At 46.4% G+C, this 22,164-nt stretch overlaps 1 protein-coding gene across 2 annotated transcripts in view; it reads right to left on the bottom strand.

Annotated features, from left to right (window-relative positions):
• Positions 1-22,164, bottom strand: part of dapk2b (death-associated protein kinase 2b) — a 187,820-nt gene that overhangs the window by 14,488 nt on the left and 151,168 nt on the right. The window contains exons 6-10 of one of the 2 annotated variants that reach the window (XM_070865235.1): positions 21,562-21,610; positions 19,859-19,885; positions 19,607-19,759; positions 5,883-5,928; positions 4,401-5,265 (exon numbers count right to left, since the gene is read on the bottom strand). In XM_070865235.1, the coding sequence (XP_070721336.1) occupies positions 4,618-5,265; positions 5,883-5,928; positions 19,607-19,759; positions 19,859-19,885; positions 21,562-21,610 (923 nt within the window). In that variant the 3' untranslated portion in view covers positions 4,401-4,617. Of the gene's footprint in view, positions 1-4,400; positions 5,266-5,882; positions 5,929-19,606; positions 19,760-19,858; positions 19,886-21,561; positions 21,611-22,164 lie in introns of those variants that run through there. The other variant, XM_070865236.1, reaches the window with a different exon arrangement.

A 22,164-nucleotide genomic window follows, 5' to 3' on the forward strand; every position in this document is an offset into this window, starting at 1 on the left:
TATTTTGAGGCTGTGCCCCCTAGTTCCAGTCTCCCCGACCAGTGGAAACAACCTCTCTGCCTCTCTTGTCGATCCCTTTCATTATTTTAAATGTTTCTATAAGATCACCCCTCATCCTTCTGAACTCCAATGAGTAAAGACCCAGTCTACTCAACCTATCATCATAAGGCAACCCCCTCATCTCTGGAATCAGCCTAGTGAATCGTCTCTGTACCCCCTCCAAAGCTAGTATATCCTTCCTTAAGTAAGGTGACCAAAACTGCACGCAGTACTCCAGGTGCAGCCTCACCAATACCCTATACAGTTGCAGCAGGACCTCCCTGCTTTTGTACTCCATCCCTCTCACAATGAAGGCCAACATTCCATTCGCCTTCCTGATTACCTGCTGCACCTGCAAACTAACTTTTTGGGATTCATTTACAAGGACCCCCAGGTCCCTCTGCACTGCATGTTGTAATTTCTCCCCATTCAAATAATATTCCCTTTTACTGTTATTTTTCCCAAGGTGGATGACCTCACACTTTCCAACATTGTATTCCATCTGCCAAACCTTAGCCCATTCGCTTAACCTATTCAAATCTCTTTGCAGCCTCTGTGTCCTCTACACAACCCGCTTTCCCACTAATCTTTGTGTCATCTGCAAATTTTGTTACACTACACTCTGTCCCCTCTTCCAGGTCATTATGTATATTGTAAACAGTTGTGGTCCCAGCACCGATCCCTGTGGCACACCACTAACCACCGATTTCCAACTCGAAAAGGACTCATTTACCCCGACTCTCTGCTTTCTGTTAACCAGCCAATTCTCTATCCATTTCCTCTGACTCCGCGTACCTTTATCTTCTGCAGTAACCTTTTGTGTGGCACCTTATCGAATGCCTTTTGGAAATCTAAATACACCACATCCATCGGTACACCTCTATCCACCATGCTCGACATATACTCAAAGAATTCCAGTAAATTAGTTAAACATGATTTCCCCTTCATGAATCCATGTTGCGTCTGCTTGATTGCACTATTCCTATCTAGATGTCCCGCTATTTCTTCCTTAATGATAGCTTCAAGCATTTTCCCCACTACAGATGTTAAACTAACCGGCCTATAGTTACCTGCCTTTTGTCTGCCCCCTTTTTTAAACAGAGGCGTTACATTAGCTGCTTTCCAATCCAATGGTACCTCCCCAGAGTCCAGAGAATTTTGGTAGATTATAACAAATGCATCTGCTTTAACTTCCGCCATCTCTTTTAATACCCTGGGATGCATTTCATCAGGACGAGGGGACTTGTCTACCTTGAGTCCCATTAGCCTGTCCAGCACTACCTCCCTAATGATAGTGATTGTCTCAAGGTCCTCCCATGACTGCTGCTCGGATACCGGGCATTGACCTGCATGATTCACTGTCTGCAGTCGCTCACCAGATGAGGGAGTGGAATCTCTTTCGGTTCTGGCATAACGCAGATTTGACACTCGGCACCGCAAGGCGATGTGCTTGCAGTCTATGGCACCCTGCAAACCCCGCTCTGCCTGCTACTCTCTGCCGACGGAATGAAATGTAGTCAGCTCTCTTTGACTAGAGAGCCTCAGTGATCTCTCTTACCCAACAGCAAACTGCGAGACGTTGCAAATATCTCCAGCTCCACCCTGGAAGGCATTAAAAGTTCATGGCCACGGTGACCTTCACAGCCGTTGACAATGTGGTCCTTGCCCTGCTCCGAGGGTCAGCTACAGCAGGGGCAGATTTTAGTGAGGACACCCTTACTGAAGCACAGACATGTCACATTCCTCGCTGGGGTTCAGGTAGAATTGCTCCTTGAACACCGTGGCTGGTTAAATCTCCTGCTGAGAGCCTTTCTCCCCCACTCCCTCTTCCAGCAGCTTGTCTTGCTCTGCGTGGCCTCTGCTCGCTCTCCAATGCACGCTGTATTCCAAGGGGAATGCCTACTCGTGCACCCACATCTAGCAGCAACTGCTTTGTGCAGAAGCCTTGAAGTCAGCAAAACATCCTTCAGCCTCAGCCACATGGCTCCCTGTAGACTTCTGCAACTTGAAACAACTCTAGCAAGCACCAAACACTTGTATAAATGCAGCAACAGCCAGCAGAAATCAACCAGCAACGACCAAGTGGTTGATGGTCCCTATAAACAGCGCTAGTGGGGACAGTCCTTCCTGCTGCTGAACGCATGTTCAGCTCTGTGAGCTCAGGAGAGGGCGGCGGCTGGAGGGTGGAGCTCCGAAATGGCAGTGCTGGTGTTAAATCACCATTGCAAGCTGACTTGACGCATGATCTGCCGACTCTGTGCGTGAACGCACTCATCTCACCACCAATATGGCGTCTGGCGGGTTTCGCAAAGTGTACGTGCGCACGTCGGATGCCATTTTGGCAACCAAACAGCACCCGTAGCACCCAAACAGCTGCTACCGATCCCAATATCGTGCCGACTGCTCCTACCGTGGAATGTCGTTCCGCCACTAATCAAAGTAAATCCCGACTACCACAAAGAACAAATGTTTTCACAAACGGTCTCCCATAAACTACAAAACACTATAAGCTTGCATTTCTACCTTCAAGCCTAGCTGACAGCTTCCAGTGATTCAGTCATTTGCTCCCTGGGTCAATGCCAATCCTTGTAAAAGTTGAGTAAATGCCAGGATTAATTTCTGAAATGATACTGTTTAGAAAGGCAAAGCCCTTTCTGGAACCCAGAACACCAAGAAGTCATTCTTAGACACCCCAGGAGAATGTTGAACAGTTAATACAATGTACTTGCATTACATTACAACAGTGACTACACTTCAAAAGTACTTCATTGGTTGTAAAGTGTTTGGGAGGCCCTGAGCTCACTATAGCAATGCAAGTCTCTCTTTCTCCACCTCTGGTCTTTACTACTCACTTAGGCCTCTTCTTTTTAAAAGCCGCTCACTTGGTATAGCCACAGTGAAGGGTTGTGAAAGCCAAGGGTGAATCTATATTGAAACTGGTGTACACGGCAGTGAAGGCATAGAACACATGCTCACAGGGTGAAGCGGTCCCAGCCCCAGGGCACAAAAGGCAAATCACAAATATTTGATGTTTGAAAAACTAAGCATGCAACTTCAGAGTTACTCTGAAGATACCACCATTGCGGAATTTAACTCTGGGAGAGGCGTAAATCGCAGCGTCCTTCAACCATTCAGTGATTTCCATTGGAAGCGGTGCCATAGTTACGATCGAGATTAACGAAGCCTGCCATTTACTGTGAGCCAGTGTTACCATTCCAGCACTTGGATGTGAAAAGTCTTCCCTCCGCTATTTTAACTCATTTATTCTGTATGAGTTAACATCTCCATTACAATAGCATGGAGGAGAATTTGATGAACATGTTTAGCATTTATACTATAAGCATAATTCACAGTAATTTACCAACTTTGTGCCCAAGATTGTATCAAGGATGAAGTAGTCAGTAATGTCCTTCAATTCTGGCACCATCCGAATCTCAATCCCTATTAAACATCAGCTCCCTGTCCAATTGCCCAAAGCCCATTTATGCTCCGGGGCATGGAGAGATTGCAATCAGTTGGAAGTCACCGTGACCTCTATTGGATGCAATTCCCCCCCAGGGTTTTATAATGAATTATTTCATGTTTCAAAAAGGCATCAAACTACCTGTCTGAGGCTTGCCATGAAGTTTGATTTCCAGCAGAAGTTTCACATCAGTGATTTTTGCCAGGCTGGTGATGGGAATTCTCTGCTTTCCATTCCCAGCCAACTCAAGAGGTCAACCCCCTCTCCAGTTAAACCTTGACATCTGGTCAGGTTAAAGAACGTGGCAACCATTACAATCAACTAGTCGCTGCAATTAGGTCTGTAATCGCAATCGCAAACACAGCACAGACCTTGAATTAGATTGGTTGATTGAATTGGTTTTGTGCCACAGATGGTTGCTCTCTTGTGAACTAATTCGGGGCATCTTCCTTTCACCTCATATATATGACCAATATCCTAACCACCCAATTCTTGCCATCCGGAGACACAGATCTCAGTATTGAATTGACAGCTCTCATTTTTCACAGTGTGCAATTCACATCTAAATCTTCCATATGACAACAAAAACAGATACATATATATATATATAATTACAAGATGGTGAAACATTAAAGTTGTACAGCACTTTTAATTATTGGGCAAATTCAGCATTCCCAGTGGGAGCCACGGTTAAAGGGTGAATGGATTGTATTAGGCTCCCAACAGTGGAACACCGATTCTCCAACCCTTGATCTCGGAGTATAATCTCCGTTAGGAATGTGAGACGGCTGAACTCACCCATACACATTTCTGTTAATAATAATTTTTTTTTTTTTTTTTAAAGTGTGCTTCTTTCAATTTGATAAAAATCAACACTGAAAAAAGTACGTCACAAAAGTTGAAGGTGTTCTGGTTTTTATTTGTAAACCAGTTTTATAGATAACTATTTGTGTTTATTTTATCAACTTTGGCCATCAAATACTTGCTTTTTGAATTTAAATAAAGTAGGTTTTTTTGTGAAATACAAATACATTTGCCCCAAACAGTTATCTTTCTGTGGGACAGACGGAGGAAAATGCTCAAGGCAACATCAAATGCACCGTCAGAGCTCCGGTCTAACTATAGCGACTGGACTCCGATACATTTAGGCTGGTGAGAAGTTCTCCATTGCATGTTCCGTTTAACAGATCCTTCAACGTTTCATTCAGATCTTTGTTGAAGACAGAAGCAAAGTTTCCATTCATACATCCTCCGTCGATGTGCTCCTCCTGAAAGGAGCCAATGACTTCCTGGACCCACTTCAGTTCAGCAGCGATCTCCTGATTCAGAGACTCGAACTGGGATTTTAGTTCAGCATACTTTGCATCCACCGTGTTCAGTGTGCTATTCACCCCTTTTATATCATCTTGGAGTTGCTTCTTCCTGGATTCAGCTTTACGATATTCATATCTGATCTGGGAAAGATCGTGCCGGATACTTTCATTTTCTTCCTTGTACCAGGATTCCTTTTCGTTATAAATTGAAATCAACACATCGATATCTTCCTGAAGAGAATCGTGTGCTGAAGTCAGCCCACTGAAGGTCGCCTCCATCACGGAGAGATCCTCCACCACCTTGGCAAATCTTTCAAAGTTAACATAGGTGTTATTGGGCGGCATGCTGGAGTGAGATTTGATGGTATATTCTTTCAGCCGCTTGGTCTTCAGCTGCCTGCGTTCCTGTTTCTTGCTCTCCTTGGCTTTCCGTTCTTTCTTTTGATGGGACTTCAGTGGATCAGACAGAACAGTCACAGATTATTGGGAGCAAGTTGGGTAGGCAGCACACAGTGCACAAGTCCAGTTCCAGCACTCCAAGGTAACATTTCAAACAGCACTCTCTACTTACTGTACGTGCAAACTGGTACTGTTAGTTTGTGTTCAATGCAGGCTTGGATTGGAATTCTAGTTAGCTTCCAGATTATGGACAGCTTAAATTAACGACGGCATATTAAGACTGCAAAGCAGGACTGAACTAAACTCAAACCACTCACGCTAATGCCCCATGTGTTATAACGCTATTTGTTTGCTGCAGATATTAACTTGATTTTCACCCCTAAACTTGAATACTGTTTGAAACAGATCCCCAACTCAAAGCAATGCTTGAAACATATTAGACAAAACGAAGGCCAGTTAATAAAAGTGAAAGAAAACGACATTTATATAACAGTCAAGTGTAAAAAGCTTCAGGGGAAAGCAATATTTTATGCAACTCGTGGAATGTAATGACGAAGATCACAGCGATTGCTTCAGTGCATGCAGGGTAGTGCGCAGGCAGTCAATAATAGCACACACACACTGCAACAAGAAATGCAGCTCATCTCTACATGGACGTTAAGACTTACCATTATCCACGGGTGTGAAAGGGCATCTCTTATGTTTAGCCTTTTCCTAAATAAAATAAAAGAGCGTTAGAAATCGACAAACTCAACATTTATTTGCTCATTAAATCAGGTTCTATAAAGGCTAGTGAAATACAATTAAGACACTTTTCCATCTAATGATACTACCGTTCAAAATGCAGCTGCAACTGGACTCCACTTGAATGCCCCAAAAGAAAGAGTTTTCAATTCACACAACGTGAAGAACTGTGTGAACTAAAAAACTCAATAAACGATGAGAAGACCTTGGAGGGGGGGGCGGGGGGGGAGAGAAAGAGAAAAGCTCCCCAAAAAACTTAGTGAAAGGGTCAGATGAGGAATTGATTATCTATTAATTATTTGATTTTAAACAGTTGACCAGTTTTATATTGAAGGGTTTTATGGTTCCAATCTCTAGGAGATGCTTCATCGCTCTAACAAAGAGCAGGCCGGCACGGGCACGATGAGCCGAATGGCCGCCTTCTGTACTGTATCATTCTGCGATTCTAACAGTACTGTGGGATTTAGGTATGGTCTTGTCATTGGGAGGTTTGGTACACATGCAGACAGGCTATTTCTATCATCCCACAGGAGGTGGGAGACAAGAGATATTTTTCAACTCTCTGGCATTAAGAATATTTACTATGTGGTAGTAACATTTTGGGGTCTTTCTTAACCTTCCTACTCTAGTATTTTCTTTAAATCAGTATCTGTATTTTAGATCACTTATAGATTAGTCCCAGTTCCCACCTTTGAGAGCCTGGACATCTAACTAAGCTTTTGCTAACATGTCCCAGGAGGACATGGACAGAACAGAACTTTTCCACTAATAATTTTTCATTACTGAAATTATCTGAAAAACACACACAATTTCTGCTGTGTCTTCGAAGAGCAATAAAGCATCAAACCGCCATTTTAAGTTTAAAATATTTTAGAAAAGGTGAAAGATATGAATGCGTGACACTGACCCAAGCACACATGTGGAAATCTTTCTGTGTGGCTACTCAAAATGAGAACAAGAACTTGTATTTATATAGCGCCTTTAACGTAGTAAAACGTCTCAAGGTGCTTCACAACAGTGTTACAGACAAAACCGATAAATTTGACACCGAGCCACAGAAGAAGAAATTAAGGCCGAGTCCATCTCACTTTCCAACCGATATTCTCTTCTGAGTACCGGTGGGGGGCGATGGTGTCTCTGGGGAGTGCAGCCAGAGCCAAGTCCAAGGCACCATGGGTGGCTCAGCTGCACAGGGGGCAGGGACAAAGAATAAAAGAGCTATAGTGGTAGGGGATTCAATAGTTAGGGGAATAGACAGGTGTTTCTGTAGCCATGGACATAACTCCAGGATGGTATGGTGCCTCCCTAGTGTCAGGGTCAAGGATGTCACAGAGCGGATGCAGGACATTCTGGGGGGAGAGGGTAAACAGCTAGAGGTTGTGGTCCATATTGGGACCAATGATGTAAGTAGAAAAAGGGATGAGTTCCTGCAGGCAGAGTTTAGGGAGCTAGGGGAAACATTAAAGGGTTGGACCGCAAAGTTAGTAATCTCCGAGTTACTACCAGTGCCATGTGCTAATGAGTACAGGAATAGAAGGATAGAGAGGATGAACACGTGGCTGGAGAGTTGGCACAGGAGGGAGGGCGGGCTTTAAATTCCTGAGGCATTGGGACCGCTTCTGGGGGAGATAGGACCTGTACAAATCATCCGGGTTGCACTTCAACAGCGCCGGGACCAATATCCTTGCGGGGAGTTTTGCTAGTGCTGTTGGGGAGAGTTTAAACTAGCTTGGCAGGGGGATGGGAACCTGAGAACAAATTCAATAGGGAAGGAAGTAAAGCTGAAATTGCAAAGCAAGAATGTGGAAAGTGAATCTGTAAGACAGAGGAAACAAGGGTTAGTAAGTAGCTGTGCTAAATGATTTATACTTCAATGAAAGGAGTATAGCAAATAAGGCAGATGAGCTGAGAGCACAGGTAGACACTTGGGAAGACAACATTATAGCCATTACAGAGGCATGGCTGAAAGAGGAGCAGGTTTGGCAACTCAATATTCCTGATTACAGAATTTTGAGATAGAACGGGGTGGGGGGTGGGGGGGGGGGAGAGGTGTACAAAAGGGGGAATGGGAGGTCACGATATTTATTAAAGAAACTATTACAGCTGTGAGGAGGGATGATATGTTAGAGGGATCAAATGAGGCCATATGGGTCGAAGTGAAAAATAAAAAAGGGGCGATCACACTGTTGGGTGTGTATTATAGACCCCCAAACAATGGGAGGGAGATAAAAGAGCAAGTATGTAGGCAAACTTCTGTGAAGTCCAAAATCCATAGGGCAATAAGAGTAGGGGATTTCAACTATTCGAATATTGATTGGGACAAACATAGTGTGAATAGTATAGAGGGTGTGGAATTCCCAAAATGCATTCAAGAGAACTTTTTTTAATCAGTATGTAACAGGCTCAACACAGGAGGGGGCTGTTCCGGATTTAGTTTTGGGGAATGAAGCTGGACAGGTGGAAGGGGTATCAGTGGGAGAGCACTTGGGTGCCAGTGACCATAATTCAGTCACATTCAAGGTAGTTATGGATAAGGACAAGGATAGACAAGGAATAAAAGTCCCAAATTGGGGAAAAGCTAACTTTGATAAGTTAGGGATTGATTTAGCCACAATGGACTGGAAACAGCTACTTGTGGGTAAATCAGTGTCGGAACAGTGGGAGGCATTCAAGGAGGAGATCTGGAGGGCTCAGGCCAAACATGTGCCCTTAAAGAAAAAGGGTGAGAATAATAATTCTAGAGGCCCCTGAATGTCTATTACAGGGGAGGATAAAGTAAAAAGGGAAGCTTATGTCATATAACAACGGCTAAATCTTTGGAGGAATACAGGAAGTTCAGAGGTGAAATTAAAAAGGATATTAGGAATGCTAAGAGAGCATGAAAAATTGTAGGATACTAAAATCAAGGAAAACCCAAAGATGTTTTATAAATATATTAAGAGCAAGAGGATAACTGAAGAAAGGGTAGGGCCTATTAGAGACCATGAGGGTAATTGTGTGTGGAGGCAGAAGATGTGCGTATGCTTCTTAACGAATACTTTGCATCTGTTTTCACAAAGGAAAGGGGCAATGAAGATACTGCTATCGAGGAGGAGTGTGATATTCTGGACGAAACAGACATAGTGAGAGAGGAAGTATTAAGGGGTTTAGCAGCTTTGAAAGTGGATAAGTCCCCAGGCCCGATTGAAAAGCATCAGGCTGTTGAGCGAAGCAAGAGAGGAATAGCAGAGGCCTTGACCATTATTTTCCAGTTTTCTTTGGATCTGGGCATGGTGCCGGAGGACTGGAGGACTGCTAATGTGGTACCCTTGTTTAAGAAGGGAGAAAGAGATAGGCTGAGTAATTACAGCCCTGTCAGCCTAACCTCAGTGGTGGGAAAATTATTGGAAAAAATTCTGAAGGATAAGATAAATCTACATTTAGAAAGGCAAGGGTTAATCAGGGACAGTCAGCACGATCATGCTTGACTAACTTGATTGAATTTTTCGAGGAGGTAACTAGGAAGGTTGATGAGGGTAGTGCATATGATGCAGTATATATGGACTTTAGCAAAGCTTTTGATAAGGTCCCACATGGTAGACTGGTCACGAGGGTAAAAGCCCATGGGATCCAGGGCAAAGTGGCAAGTTGGATCCAAAATTGGCTCAGAGATAGGAAGCAAAGGGTAATGGTTGATGGACGTTTTCTGACTGGAAGGATGTTTCCAGTGGGGTTCTGCAGGGCTCAGTACTGGGTCCCTTGCTTTTTGTGGTATACATCAATAATCTAGATTTGAATATAGGGAGTATGATTAAGAAGTTTGCAGATGACACTAAAATTGGCTGTGTGGTTAATAATGAAAAGGAAAGTCATGGACTGCAGGAGGATATCAATCTACTGGTCAGGTGGGCAGAGCAGTGGCAAATGGAATTAAATTCAGAGAAGTGTGAGGTAATGCATTTTGGTAGGGCTAATAAGGAAAGGGTATACACATTAAGCGGTAGGCCACTTAGACGTGTAGATGAACAAAGGGACCTTGCAGTGCTTGTCCACAGAACTCTTTTTTGCCTTGCAGTGCTTGTCCACAAATCCCTGAAAGTAGCAGGCCAGGTGGATAAGGTGGTTAAGGCGGCATACAGAATGCTTGCCTTTATTGGCTGAGGCATAGAATACAAGAGCAGGGAGGTTATGCTTAAATTGTATAATACACTGGTTAGGCCACAGCTAGAATACTAAGTGCAGTTCTGGTTGCCGTATTATAGGAAGGACATGATTGCACTAGAGAGGGTGCAGAGGAGATTTACGAGGATCCTGGAATGGAGAATCTTAGCTATGAGGACAGATTGGATAGAAACATAGAAAATAGGTGCAGGAGTACGCCATTCGGCCCTTCGAGCCTGCACCGCCATTCAATGAGTTCATGGCTGAACATGCAACCTCAGTACCCCATTCCTGCTTTCTCACCATACCCCTTGATCCCCCTAGTAGTAAGGACTACATCTAACTCCTTTTTGAATATATTTAGTGAATTGGCCTCAACAACTTTCTGTGGTAGAGAATTCCACAGGTTCACCACTCTCTGGGTGAAGAAGTTTCTCCTCATCTCGGTCCTAAATGGCTTACCCCTTATCCTTAGACTGTGACCCCTGGTTCTGGACTTCCCCAACATTGGGAACTTGGGTTTGTTCTCATTGGAACAGATGAGGCTGAGGGGAGACCTCATTGAGGTGTATAAAATTTTGAGGGGTCGGGATATAGTGGATAGTAAGGGCCTATTTCCCTAGGTGGAGGGGCCAATTATGAGGGGGCATAGGTTTAAGGTGGTTGGTGGAAGGTTCAGAGGGGATTTGAGGGGAAGCTTCTTCATGCAGAGGGTTGTGGGGGTCTGGAACTCACTGCCTGGAAGGGTGGTGGATGCAGAAACCCTCACCACATTTAAAAGGTGCTTGGCTGGGCACTTGAAGTGCCATAACCTGCAGGGTTATGGACCTAGAGCTGGTAAGTGGGATTAGACTGGATAACCTCTTGTTGGCTGGCGCAGATACGATGGTACGTACTGCAGGGAATCGAATACGGCCAGGGTGATCTCCTGGACTAGTTTCGATCGCCTGGATGGGTTGGAGAGGAATTTTCCCAGATTTTTTCTCCCAATTGGCCTGGGTTTTTATCTGTTTTTTTGCCTCTGCCAGGAGATCACATGGCTCCGAGTGGGGTGGAGTGTAGATGTTGCGATACATGGGGTATCACAGTTGTGTGAGACGGACTGGTTGGGCTGGGTGCTCTTTGCCTTTCCGTCATTATTCATAGGTTTATATGTAACCTTCAGGGCTGCTGACAAGAGCTGTGAGGTTCTTTATCGGCCGGCGCGGACACGATGGGCCAAAATGGCCTCCTTCTGCGCTGTAAATTTCTATGTTTCTTTCTATGTTTCTAAGGCAGGTGAACAAAAAGCTTGGTTAAAGGGGTAGGTTTTAAGGAACGTCTTAAAAGGAAGAAAGAGAGGTAGAGAGGCGGAGATGTTTAGGGAGGGAGTTCCAGAGTTGGGGCCCAGGCAGCTGAAGACACGTCCACCGATGGTTGAGCAGTTATAATGAGGGATGTTCAAGAGGCCAGAATTTGAGGAGCGCAGACATCTTGTGAGGTTGTGGGGCTGAAAGAGATTACAGAGATAGGGAGGGGCAAGGTCATGGAGTGATTTGTAAATAAGGCTAAGAATTTTGAAATCGAGTCGTTGATTAACCGGGAGCCAATGTAGGTCAGAAAGCACAGGGGTGATGGGTGAGCAGGACTCGGTGTGAGTTAGGACACGGGGTAAGCGAGCACAGAGGTGATGGGTGAGTGGGACTGGGTGAGAGTTAGGACACGGGGTAAGCGAGCACAGAGGTGATGGGTGAGTGGGACTGGGTGAGAGTTAGGACACGGGGCACTGAGCACAGGGGGTGATGGGTGAGCGGGACTGGGTGTGAGTTAGGACACGGGGTAAGCGAGCACAGAGGTGATGGGTGAGTGGGACTGGGTGAGAGTTAGGACACGGGGTAAGCGAGCACAGGGGTGATGGGTGAGCGGGACTGGGTGAGAGTTAGGACACGGGGTAAGCGAGCACAGGGGTGATGGGTGAGCGGGACTGGGTGAGAGTTAGGACACGGGGTAAGCGAGCACAGAGGGTGATGGGTGAGTGGGACTGGGTGTGAGTTAGGACACGGGGTAAGCGAGCACAGAGGATGATGGGTGAGTGGGACTGGGTGTGAGTTAGGACACGGGGTAAGCGAGCACAGAGGGTGATGGGTGAGTGGGACTGGGTGTGAGTTAGGACACGGGGTAAGCGAGCACAGGGGTGATGGGTGAGTGGGACTGGGTGAGAGTTAGGACACGGGGCACTGAGCACAGGGGGTGATGGGCGAGTGGGACTGGATGCGAGTTAGGAACGGGGTCAGCGCGCACAGGGGGTGATGGGTGAGTGGGACTCAGTGTGAGTTAGGACACGGGGCACTGAGCACAGGGGGTGATGGGTGAGTGGGACTCGGTGTGAGTTAGGACACGGGGCACTGAGCACAGGGGGTGATGGATGAGAGGGACACGGTGCGAGTTAGGACACGGGGCACTGAGCACAGGGGGTGATGGGTGAGTGGGACTCGGTGTGAGTTAGGACACGGGGCACTGAGCACAGGGGGTGATGGGTGAGTGGGACTCGGTGTGAGTTAGGACACGGGGCAGCGAGCACAGGGGTAATGGGTGAGTGGGACTGGATGCGAGTTAGGACACGGGGCAGCGAGCACAGGGGTAATGGGTGAGCAGGACTCGGTGCAAGTTGGGACACGGGGCAGTGAGCACAGGGGGTGATGGGTGAGTGGGACTCGGTGTGAGTTAGGACACGAGGCAGCGAGCACAGGGGGTGATGGGTGAGCAGGACTCAGTGTGAGTTAGAATACTAATAATGCAAGAATAAAAGGTCACAATCCAATACTAAGATAGACCTGTACAATATTTTTACAAACACAATGTTTCTTTGTTCTTGTATTTCTCCCACTGTATAAGTGGATGAAGAACTTGTATTTATAGCAAGCCAGGGAGTTACTTTTGAAGTGTAGTCACTGTAGGTAAATGCCACAGCCAGTTTGCGCACAGCAAGCTCCCCAAACAGCAAGAAGTTATTATTTAAATGGAGAAAGATTGCAAAGTGCTGCAGTACAGCGGGACCTGGGGGTACTTGCGCATGAAACACAAGAGGGTAGTATGCAGGTACAGCAAGTGATCAGGAAGGCCAATGGAATGTTGACCTTCATTGCAAAGGGGATGGAGTATAAAAGCAGGGAAGTCTTGCTACAGCTATACACACCTGGAATACTGCGTGCAGTTTTGGTTTCCATATTTACGAAAGGATATACTTACTTTGGAGGCAGTTCAGAGAAGGTTCACTAGGTTGATTCCGGGGATGAGGGGGTTGACGTATGAGGAAAGGTTGAGTAAGTTGGGCCTCTACTCTTGGAATTCAGAAGAATGAGAGGTGATCTTATCGAAACGTGTAAGATTATGAGGGGGCTTGACAAGGTAGATGCAGAGAGGATGTTTCCACTGATGGGGGAGACTAGAACTAGAGGGCATGGTCTTCGAATAAGGGGTCACCCATTTAAAACTGAGATGAGGAGAAATTTCTTCTCTCAGAGGGTTGTAGATCTGTGGAATTCGTTGCCTCAGAGAGCTGTGGAAGCTGGGACATTGAATAAATTTAAGACAGAAATAGACAGTTTCTTAAATGATAAGGGGATAAGGGGTTATAGGGAGCGGGCGAGGAAGTGGAGCAAAGTCCATGATCGGATCAGCCATGATCGTATTAAATGGTGGAGCAGGCTCGAGGGGCGTTTGGCCTACTCCTGCTCCTATTTCTTATGTTATGTTAAGAAGAATGACCAGCTCGTTTATTTTTGGTGGTGGTAATTGAGGGATAAACATTGGGAAGGACACCAGGAGAACGTCCATGCTAGTTTTCGAATAGCACCGTGAGATTTTTGTGTTATGCCCGATGGGGCAGATGGGGCCTCGTGATTAACATCTCATCTTGATGAGATGTGTCAGCCAATATTGTGTGCTTGAACTCACAACCTTCTAAGAGACAAGAGTGCTACTGCTAAGCCAAAGCTGACACTTCGATACTGGCTTAAAGTATCTCGAGAATTCCAAAGGCGAAGATCGATAGATTTTTCGACTCCAGTGGAATCGAGGGATGGGGGATTGGGTGGGAAAGTGGAGTTGAGGTCGGAGATCAGCCGTGATCTTATTAAATGGCGGAGCAGGCTCAAGTGGGTGTATGGCCTATTCCTGTTACTAATTCTTATGTTCAAACCAACTTAAAGATATTAACAGTTACAGAACCTTAAATATCCTCAAGAACAGATACTGGGACTTGAGACTTGAATAACTGTTGACCCCATTCATAATACCTAGTTGTCCTACATAAAATCAAACAAATCACAGAAGCAGTATTTTGTTCAAAAGCAGCTCAACCCCTCCCAAACTAAACGATTGAATTAAGTTTGGTGAAAAATGCTGACTATAGTTGGCTTTTATGCTCCTTACGTATTGTGGCTGGATTTCACGGGTCAGTCATCAAGCCAGACTGGACAAATAAAACTTCATTTGTGTCACATTGAGTGGGATGTCGTTTATGGGAAAAGGCTGGAAAATATCGGACGGATGAAAGTGCAGATTACTAGGTCTTTCTGAAGCTGAAGTGCTTATACAATTTATCAAATGTAAAGATTAATTATTAGAGTTCATAAAAGATGCTTTTGTTCAACAGAAAAACCACATGACCAAATCACAGAAAATTGCAAGAAAATTTGGATCATGTTCAGAGATAAAATTGACAAAATTGCAACATGAAATAAACTATGGAGTTCAGAGAATTGTCACAAGTAACTTCAAAAAAAGTGTCAAAGATGCAAACTGACCATAACAGTTCATATCACGCGGAGGAAGTCACGCAAGGCAGATTAGAGAGACACTTTTGGTTCGCAGACATGACTGGAAAACATTTCAATCCACTTAGTGAGGGAGGCAGCAGCTTGTACAGAGCAAGATTCAAATCCCCAAAATAAGTCAAAAGAATGAATTGAAGGTGAGCTGGAGCACAGAATGGTACAGCACAGTGGGTGGCCATTCGGCCCATCGTGCCTATGCCTGCTCAGGTCAGCTATCCAATTGTTCCGCTGCCCCACTCTTTCCCCAGAGCCCTGCAGATAATCCCCCTGCCTTTCACAGGACACAAGGTCTCCAACGGCCAATCCCACCAAGGGGCAGAGGCATTACCAACATGAATCCTGAATGAACTTGCAGAAACTGCATGGACTATTGGCACACATTGCAGAGCTATTGCACCTGCTTTGGTTCCAAGTACAGCCTTGCAGCTAATGTCTTTCATTTAGCATTTGAAGCTTTAAGTCTCTTCACAGTGTGCAGGGAACAGTAACACAGTGGTTAGATTACTGGGCCAGTAATCCAGAGGTCTAATGATCCAGTGACAAGTTCAAATCCCACCACATCAGTTGGGGAATTTAAATTCAGTTAATTAAATAAATCTGAAAACAAAAATAATGGTGACCATGAAACCACTGGATTGTTGTAAAAACCCATCTGGTTCACTAATGCCCTTTAGGGAAGGAAATCTGCCACCCTTACCCGGTCTGGCCTACACGTGACTCCAGACCCACAGTAATGTGGTTGACTCTTAACTGCCCTCTGAAATGGCCCAGCGAGACACTCAAGGGCAATTAGGGATGGGTAATAAATGCTGGCCCATGAACACATTTTTTTTAAAGTCCCATTGCTACTGATGATCAAAGGGAAACCTTTCATTGATTGCTGTGCTGTATCTGGCCCTTTGTCAGAGACAACTGGAGGAGGTGCAAACACTAGAATGGTACCAGAACAGAGAGGTTATACTCATCACAAGAGAGTGAACAGGAGGGGGCTTTTTTCTCTGGAAAAGAGAAGGCCGAGGGGTGACTCGATAATGGCCTTTCAGAGAATGTGGTGAGAATGTGAAAGTCGCAACCACAGGGAGTAGTTGAGTTGATGCATTGAAGGGGAAGCTGGATAAACACGAGGGAGAAAGGAAGAGGAGGTTATGCTGATGGGGTGAGAAGATGAGGGTGGGCTCATGTGGAGCATAAACACCGGCTTGGGCCGAATGGCCTGTCTCGGTGTTGTAAATACTTTGTAGTAGATCCAATGTGTATAAGATTGTCAAGGTTTAGCCAAACGTTGAGGTAGGAGGTCCATGAACCAAATCTTCTTTGGCCTATGCAAGAATAATATCCCCTTCACCCAGATATTATGAAGGATCTTTGTCGAGGGAAGGGAAGGGAAGGAAGGCAGGAAGGAAGTACAGAAAACGTTCCCAGCTAGGAGACAGACGGGCTATTTTTTCTCCTGTAGCAAAGTCTCAGTAGCCACATGTACCGGAAAGGTCTAAGTTCAACATTGTTACGTTTATGTTATAGGTGCAAGATCTGTGCGCGCCAGGGTCAGTGTACGGACTGCGTGTGTGCCAGGGTCGGTGTATGGTCTGCGTGTGTGCCAGGGTCGGTATACGGACTGCGCGTGCGCCAGGGTTGGTGTACGGTTTTGTGTGCGTGCCAGGGTTGGCGTACGGTCTGACTGCGCGTGTGCCAGAGTCGCTGTACGGTTTGTTTAAGGGCTGTGCGTGTGCCAGGGTCGGTGTACGGACTGTGCACGCCAGGGTCGGTGTACGGTCCGTGTAAGAGCTGTGCGTGTGCCAGGGTCGGTGTAAGGACTGTGCGTGTGCCAGGGTCGGTGTAAGGACTGTGCGCATGCCAGGGTCTATGTAAGGACTGTTTACGGACTGTGCGTGTGCCAGGGTCGGTGTACGGACTGTGCGTGTGCAGGGTCGATGTAAGGACTGTGCGCGCGCCAGAGTCTGTGTATGGACTGTGCGTGTGCAGGGTCAGTGTAAGGACTGTGCGCGTGCCAGAGTCTGTGTAAGGACTATGTTTGGACTGTGCGTGTGCTAGGGTTGGTGTAAGGATTCTGCATGTGCCAGGGTCGGTGTACGGACTGTGCGCGTGCCAGGGTCGGTGTACGGACTGTGCGCGTGCCAGGGTCGATGTACGGACTGTGCGCGTGCCAGGGTCGGTGTACGGACTGTGCGCGTGCCAGGGACCCTGCTGAATGCAGCAATGCCTTTGTTTTTAAGGTGGCAATGGCAGCTGCTTGAACAGAGGGAGGACGGCATTTCAACAGTGCAATGAGACTCGCGCCCATTTCCAGACTTGTTCATGACGTCCGTTTAAACTAGTTGAAACTTGCACCAGCTCTAACCACTAAGTTGCACAGCGGCCTAACAAGTAGTTCTTAAAACTTTCACCACTACCAGTGCCACATGAAAAGCATCAGGATAGTGCAAACAGGATGTGTGTCTGGCCTTGCCCAATCATGTGCCTCACTGTCATGCTGTATGATCACACCACCTCTGGACGTAGTCCTTGTGGAACTGTGCTGACAGGCAGAGCCCGTTTACGTGCCACAGTTGTGTGGATGGAACAGCACTTCCTGACCTCAATCCCACGAGATGGTGGAACCAAATCGAGAGAGAGTCAGCGGTCACAAAGGGAGACACGGGGGGGGGGGGGGGGGGAAGTCCTGTACACATGTCCCTCAGAACCCAGCTACTCTGCTTCCTTTGTCCAATAATAAGAATTGCGTTGTGTGTCTTTCCGCACAGAGCCCTTCTGGTGAACTTGGACCAGTCTGCACAATTCTTAGTCCATTCCATAGGCGGTCCCTCGAAAGAGGATGATTTGCTTCCACACCAACAAAAGGATGAGTTCACAGGTGTTTCAATGAAGGACCTAATATTCCAGATCCCGAACTACATCCTGAAGGGTGGAAGATGCCTGTGTGTGGATTTTTTTTAACGTGTGGTGATCGTTGCACACCAGCCACCACACGGGCTTGACAGAGCTAGGTCTAGGTCCAGTGGCAAGGGTTAACCAGGACGACTGGAGACCTGCTCTGCTGCACGGACCCAGTGCACACACATATTGCAGTGTGGGCTGGGCCCGTGCTGCCCCTGGGCCCAAACTCATGCTTCTCCCGGACCCCGATCACATCCCTCCACAGTCTCTCGCCGCTGTGGAGGCCCCGACCTGCGGGAGAACACCGGCGACAAGTCGGGGCCATAAAAGGAGCAGCGAGCTGCGGCCTGGGAGCAGCGTGGAGGCGTGCCACTACAAGGTACAGCGCGAGTTGCGACGGCAACGAAGAGTGACGTCATCAAGGTCCAGGTCGGTGATTGGAGCGTGGGCAGATACAGCAGGAGCGGCGAGGTCGGGGCAAAGGAGTGGCAGAGATTGTGGAGGGACATGAATTCTTAGTCACTGAGCATTAAATAACAATATATGCAGATTCCACGGGCATTGGTCAGTTGGAAGCTGAAACTGAGAAACAGTTAGCCCTGACCACGGAAAAACTGGATTGATGACTGAACAAAAGTAGACCTTCAGAAAACGCTCCAAAAACTTACAACAATTATGCCGTTAACTTGATGCATTGCGCTAAAATGATGAACATTAAGAGCTTTTCCGTGTGTCAGGTTTGGCTCAGTTGTAACACTGTCACCTCAGAGTCAAAGAATTGTGGGTTCAGGGTCCACTTCAGAGACTGGAGTGTGTAATACAGGTTTGGTACTTCGATACTTTGGTACTGACTTTCAGATGAGATGTAAAACCGAAGCCCCATCTGCGCTCTCATGGATGATTCCATGGTACTTTGGTAGAAGAGCAGGGGACTTTCCCGCTGTCCTGGCCAACATTTATCCCCCAACCAGCATCACTAAAACAAACAATTTCAATGTTTAATAATTTCTTCTCTCTGAGGGTTGTAAATCTGTGGAATTCGCTGCCTCAGAGAGCTGTGGAAGCTGGGTCATTGAATAAATTTAAAACAGAAATAGACAGTTTCTTAACCGATAATGGAATAAGGATTATGGGGAGTAGGAGGGGAAGTGGAGCTGAGTCCAGGATCAGCCGTGATCTTATTGAATGGTGGAGCAGGCTCGAGGGGCCGTATGGCCTACTCCTGCTCCTATTTCTTATGTTCTTATGAGGGAGCTTGCTTTTGCTTCTGCTGCGATTCTGACATTACAACAGTGACCACCAGTATTTAGTTGGCTGTAAAGAGGTTATGGAACAACCCGAGGATGTGGAAAGGGCTATATAAATGCACACCTTTCTTTCCTGGAGTGTACGTTGATAGAGGAGCTGATGATTCAGGGCATATAGCAGAGTGAGGAAAAATCGTCCAATATTATGCTTTACCAAGAATTTCTTACAGGTCCAGTACCTGTGGATGTCGCTATCCTATTCGTATATGTAGACTAAATAAATAAGGTTGTAGCTGCTCATAGTAGATAAAAAATTAAACTGATCACAAGTACCTTTTAATTTTTGCACCAAATACAACGTTGGCATTCTTAGAATACTGAACACAGAGATTCTGCACATGTTTAACCCCCTCAGTGCTCCTAACCTCACAGAATGACCAAGGAAGGCCTCAGCTAGATGGTTTAATGCGTCAACAGTGATTACAACAATATCCAGCAGGCAGAACTGCAGCGCGTTCTCTACCTGTCCATCGCAATACAGCTTCTCACCTGGTATCTTTCACTAGCAGCTGTTTAATGAAGCCCTTGGCCAGTTCACTGGTGTGGCTGAAGAATTCTTCATCAAAGTCATAGTTCATTGCGGAGATGTTGGCGAGCGTTTCTTGTTTCGTTTCTCCGAGAAATGGCGAAGCGCCGCTTAACCTGTTCCACCGGTGATAATAAAACCGGTTAGACCCTGAACTGAGCTCACCTACAACCCCCAAACTCCAATATTCATCAATTCCTAAATAACATACTCACAATATGTAGGTAATAACACCTATGCTCCTGCAAAATAAAGAGTTAAAATTTAAAACGTACAATTTTTAATAAACAGAAATAAAATTATATTCATTGCTTTATTATGTAGGTAATACAGTTGAACTGTTGCTTGTAAAATTGCATATATAATGGTTTGCCAATTTCTTCAGCCGGAGGCTATACGATCACTGCATTCTAATTCTGCCCTCCTGAGCATCCCTGATTATAATCGCTCCATCGGTGGCCGTGCCTTCTGTTGCCTGGGCCCCAAGCTCTGGAACTCCCTCCCTAAACCTCTCCACCTCTCTACCTCTCTTTCCTCCTTCAAAACGCTCCTTAAAACTGACCTCTTTGACCTTGGTCACCTGCCCTAATATGTCCTTTTGTGGCTCAAGGTTAGATTGTGCTTGATCACGCTCCTGTGACACACCTTGGGATGTTTTACTTATATTAAAGGCGCTGTATTAATACAAGTTGTTGTTGTATCACAGAAGGTGGTTAGAAACATTTTAGTATTTTGAAAATTACATTTTAATTCCACCTTGGGTTAAACACGTTAAGTTAACGATTTGAGCCCATCGATTTGTTTTTGGACTGCTGACAGGGTAAGGGATATTTTAGTCTCCCTGGGCAAACTGATTCTTCTCGTTTTTAGCTTTGATCCTGAAATTAACAATCTTACTCCTGATATTTCAGCTACTCAAATGTCGATTACTGTATTTTTAGATAACTGTCAAATTTGCAGATTTTTCTGTTTTTAATTGTATGCGTATTAAATAAAACCGTTGCTAATGAATGTGAAAAGCTAGACTGTTACTGTCCATGGCACTCGCTCTCTGGGCTGTTTAACCACAGGAGAAAGGCTGGGGAGAGTTCTCATGAACTGCATGTTGTGAATCATAGATCAGGCTGGTTGGGAGTGGGTCTGGGAGGGTGGGGGGAGAGGGAGGGGAGCTAGAAAGCAGGCGGGGAACCAGGACAAGCACGTTGCCCGCTGGCCCTGATGAATTTAACGGCAAGGCCTGCTAACATTTCAAAGCTGTTTGTCGCTCTCAGATGGAGAGGCTGTCTGGCTGTCTGTGGGTAAGCCGCAGAGAGGAGGGAGGGGGTGAATCGGGTCCAGAGGAGGATTAATGGGGGCTGGTCAGGCTCTCGAGAGCGAGAGAGAGAGAGAGGGGAGGACAGGGGGTGATTGGTGGCCTCATGGAGGGGTTGTAGGGGTGGAGCATCAGGGTCGGAGATTGGGGGGGGGGGGGATCAGAGGCCTCAGGGTGGGGGTGGGGAACAGGTGAGGCAGGGACACTGAATCCAGCAGCTAAGTGTAATGGCACTCGCCTCCCAGATCCAGCAATCCGCGCCTTCCTATAGTCGTCCAGTTCCCCGAGGCCTAGTCAGTGTTAAACCTGTAATGGTGCATCACCCTCATTATAATATTTAAAGGGACGACCCGTCTCCTTGGATCTCATTAAACTGCAAGTGGGCGAGTTGGAGTCGGGATACATTATTTACTCTTTAACCTCCCACCTGACCCCAACCCACTTGTTTCTGGGGTTTAAAATCCCCCCCCCCCCCCCATAGTGGTTTTGTATCCTTGAGAGGTTAACGTTGCACGTTTTGTAACTTTCACAATTAGTGCGGGCTGTGAAAGACTTGCAGGCTCACTCGCACCTCAAAGAATTGTTGACGTACTGTGTAGTACTTACCACATATCTGCAGGCAGCCCAAGGGGTTCATAATTCACAATTTCTGGAGCTGGAATATATACAAACCACTTAAAATTAGAAATATGAAACCAGCTGCACAAATTCTACTAAACTTAAAATGACCAGAGTGTTTGTATGTTGCTGCAAGGCTGGAGCAGCACCAATGTGAGTGGATGGTGGTTAGTGGCAGCAGCTTGTTGCTGTCGTGAGAAGGGGAAGAGCAGAGAGCCAGACAATTGGGTGAACACAGTCCAGGGTTTCTGACCACCGCAGAGAGGAACCATTGGCTGGGGGGGGGGGGGGCGGGGGAAGGTGATTTCAGAAACTCTGATGTGTAAAGTGGAGACATCGGAGCAAATGTGCTGGAGAAACTGGGAGGAAGGGATGGTGTCCTGACAGAAGGCAGTGTAAGAAGTAGAATTAAGATGGCTGTGGGAGTCGGTGGACCTGCAATAGATGTCATTGGAAAGCCCGCATTGGGAGAGGGCGGAGTGGGGGCGGGTCAGAGTGGCTGATGCTCCAAGTCATTAGCGCGTGATGACGTCATCGTGCTGGTGCGTCACAACATCCCTCTCCTTCAGTTCAAGGGGAGGGCCGCTGCAA

This window comes from Pristiophorus japonicus, chromosome 21 (genome assembly GCF_044704955.1).
Source record: "Pristiophorus japonicus isolate sPriJap1 chromosome 21, sPriJap1.hap1, whole genome shotgun sequence".
NCBI lineage: Eukaryota > Metazoa > Chordata > Chondrichthyes > Pristiophoridae > Pristiophorus > Pristiophorus japonicus.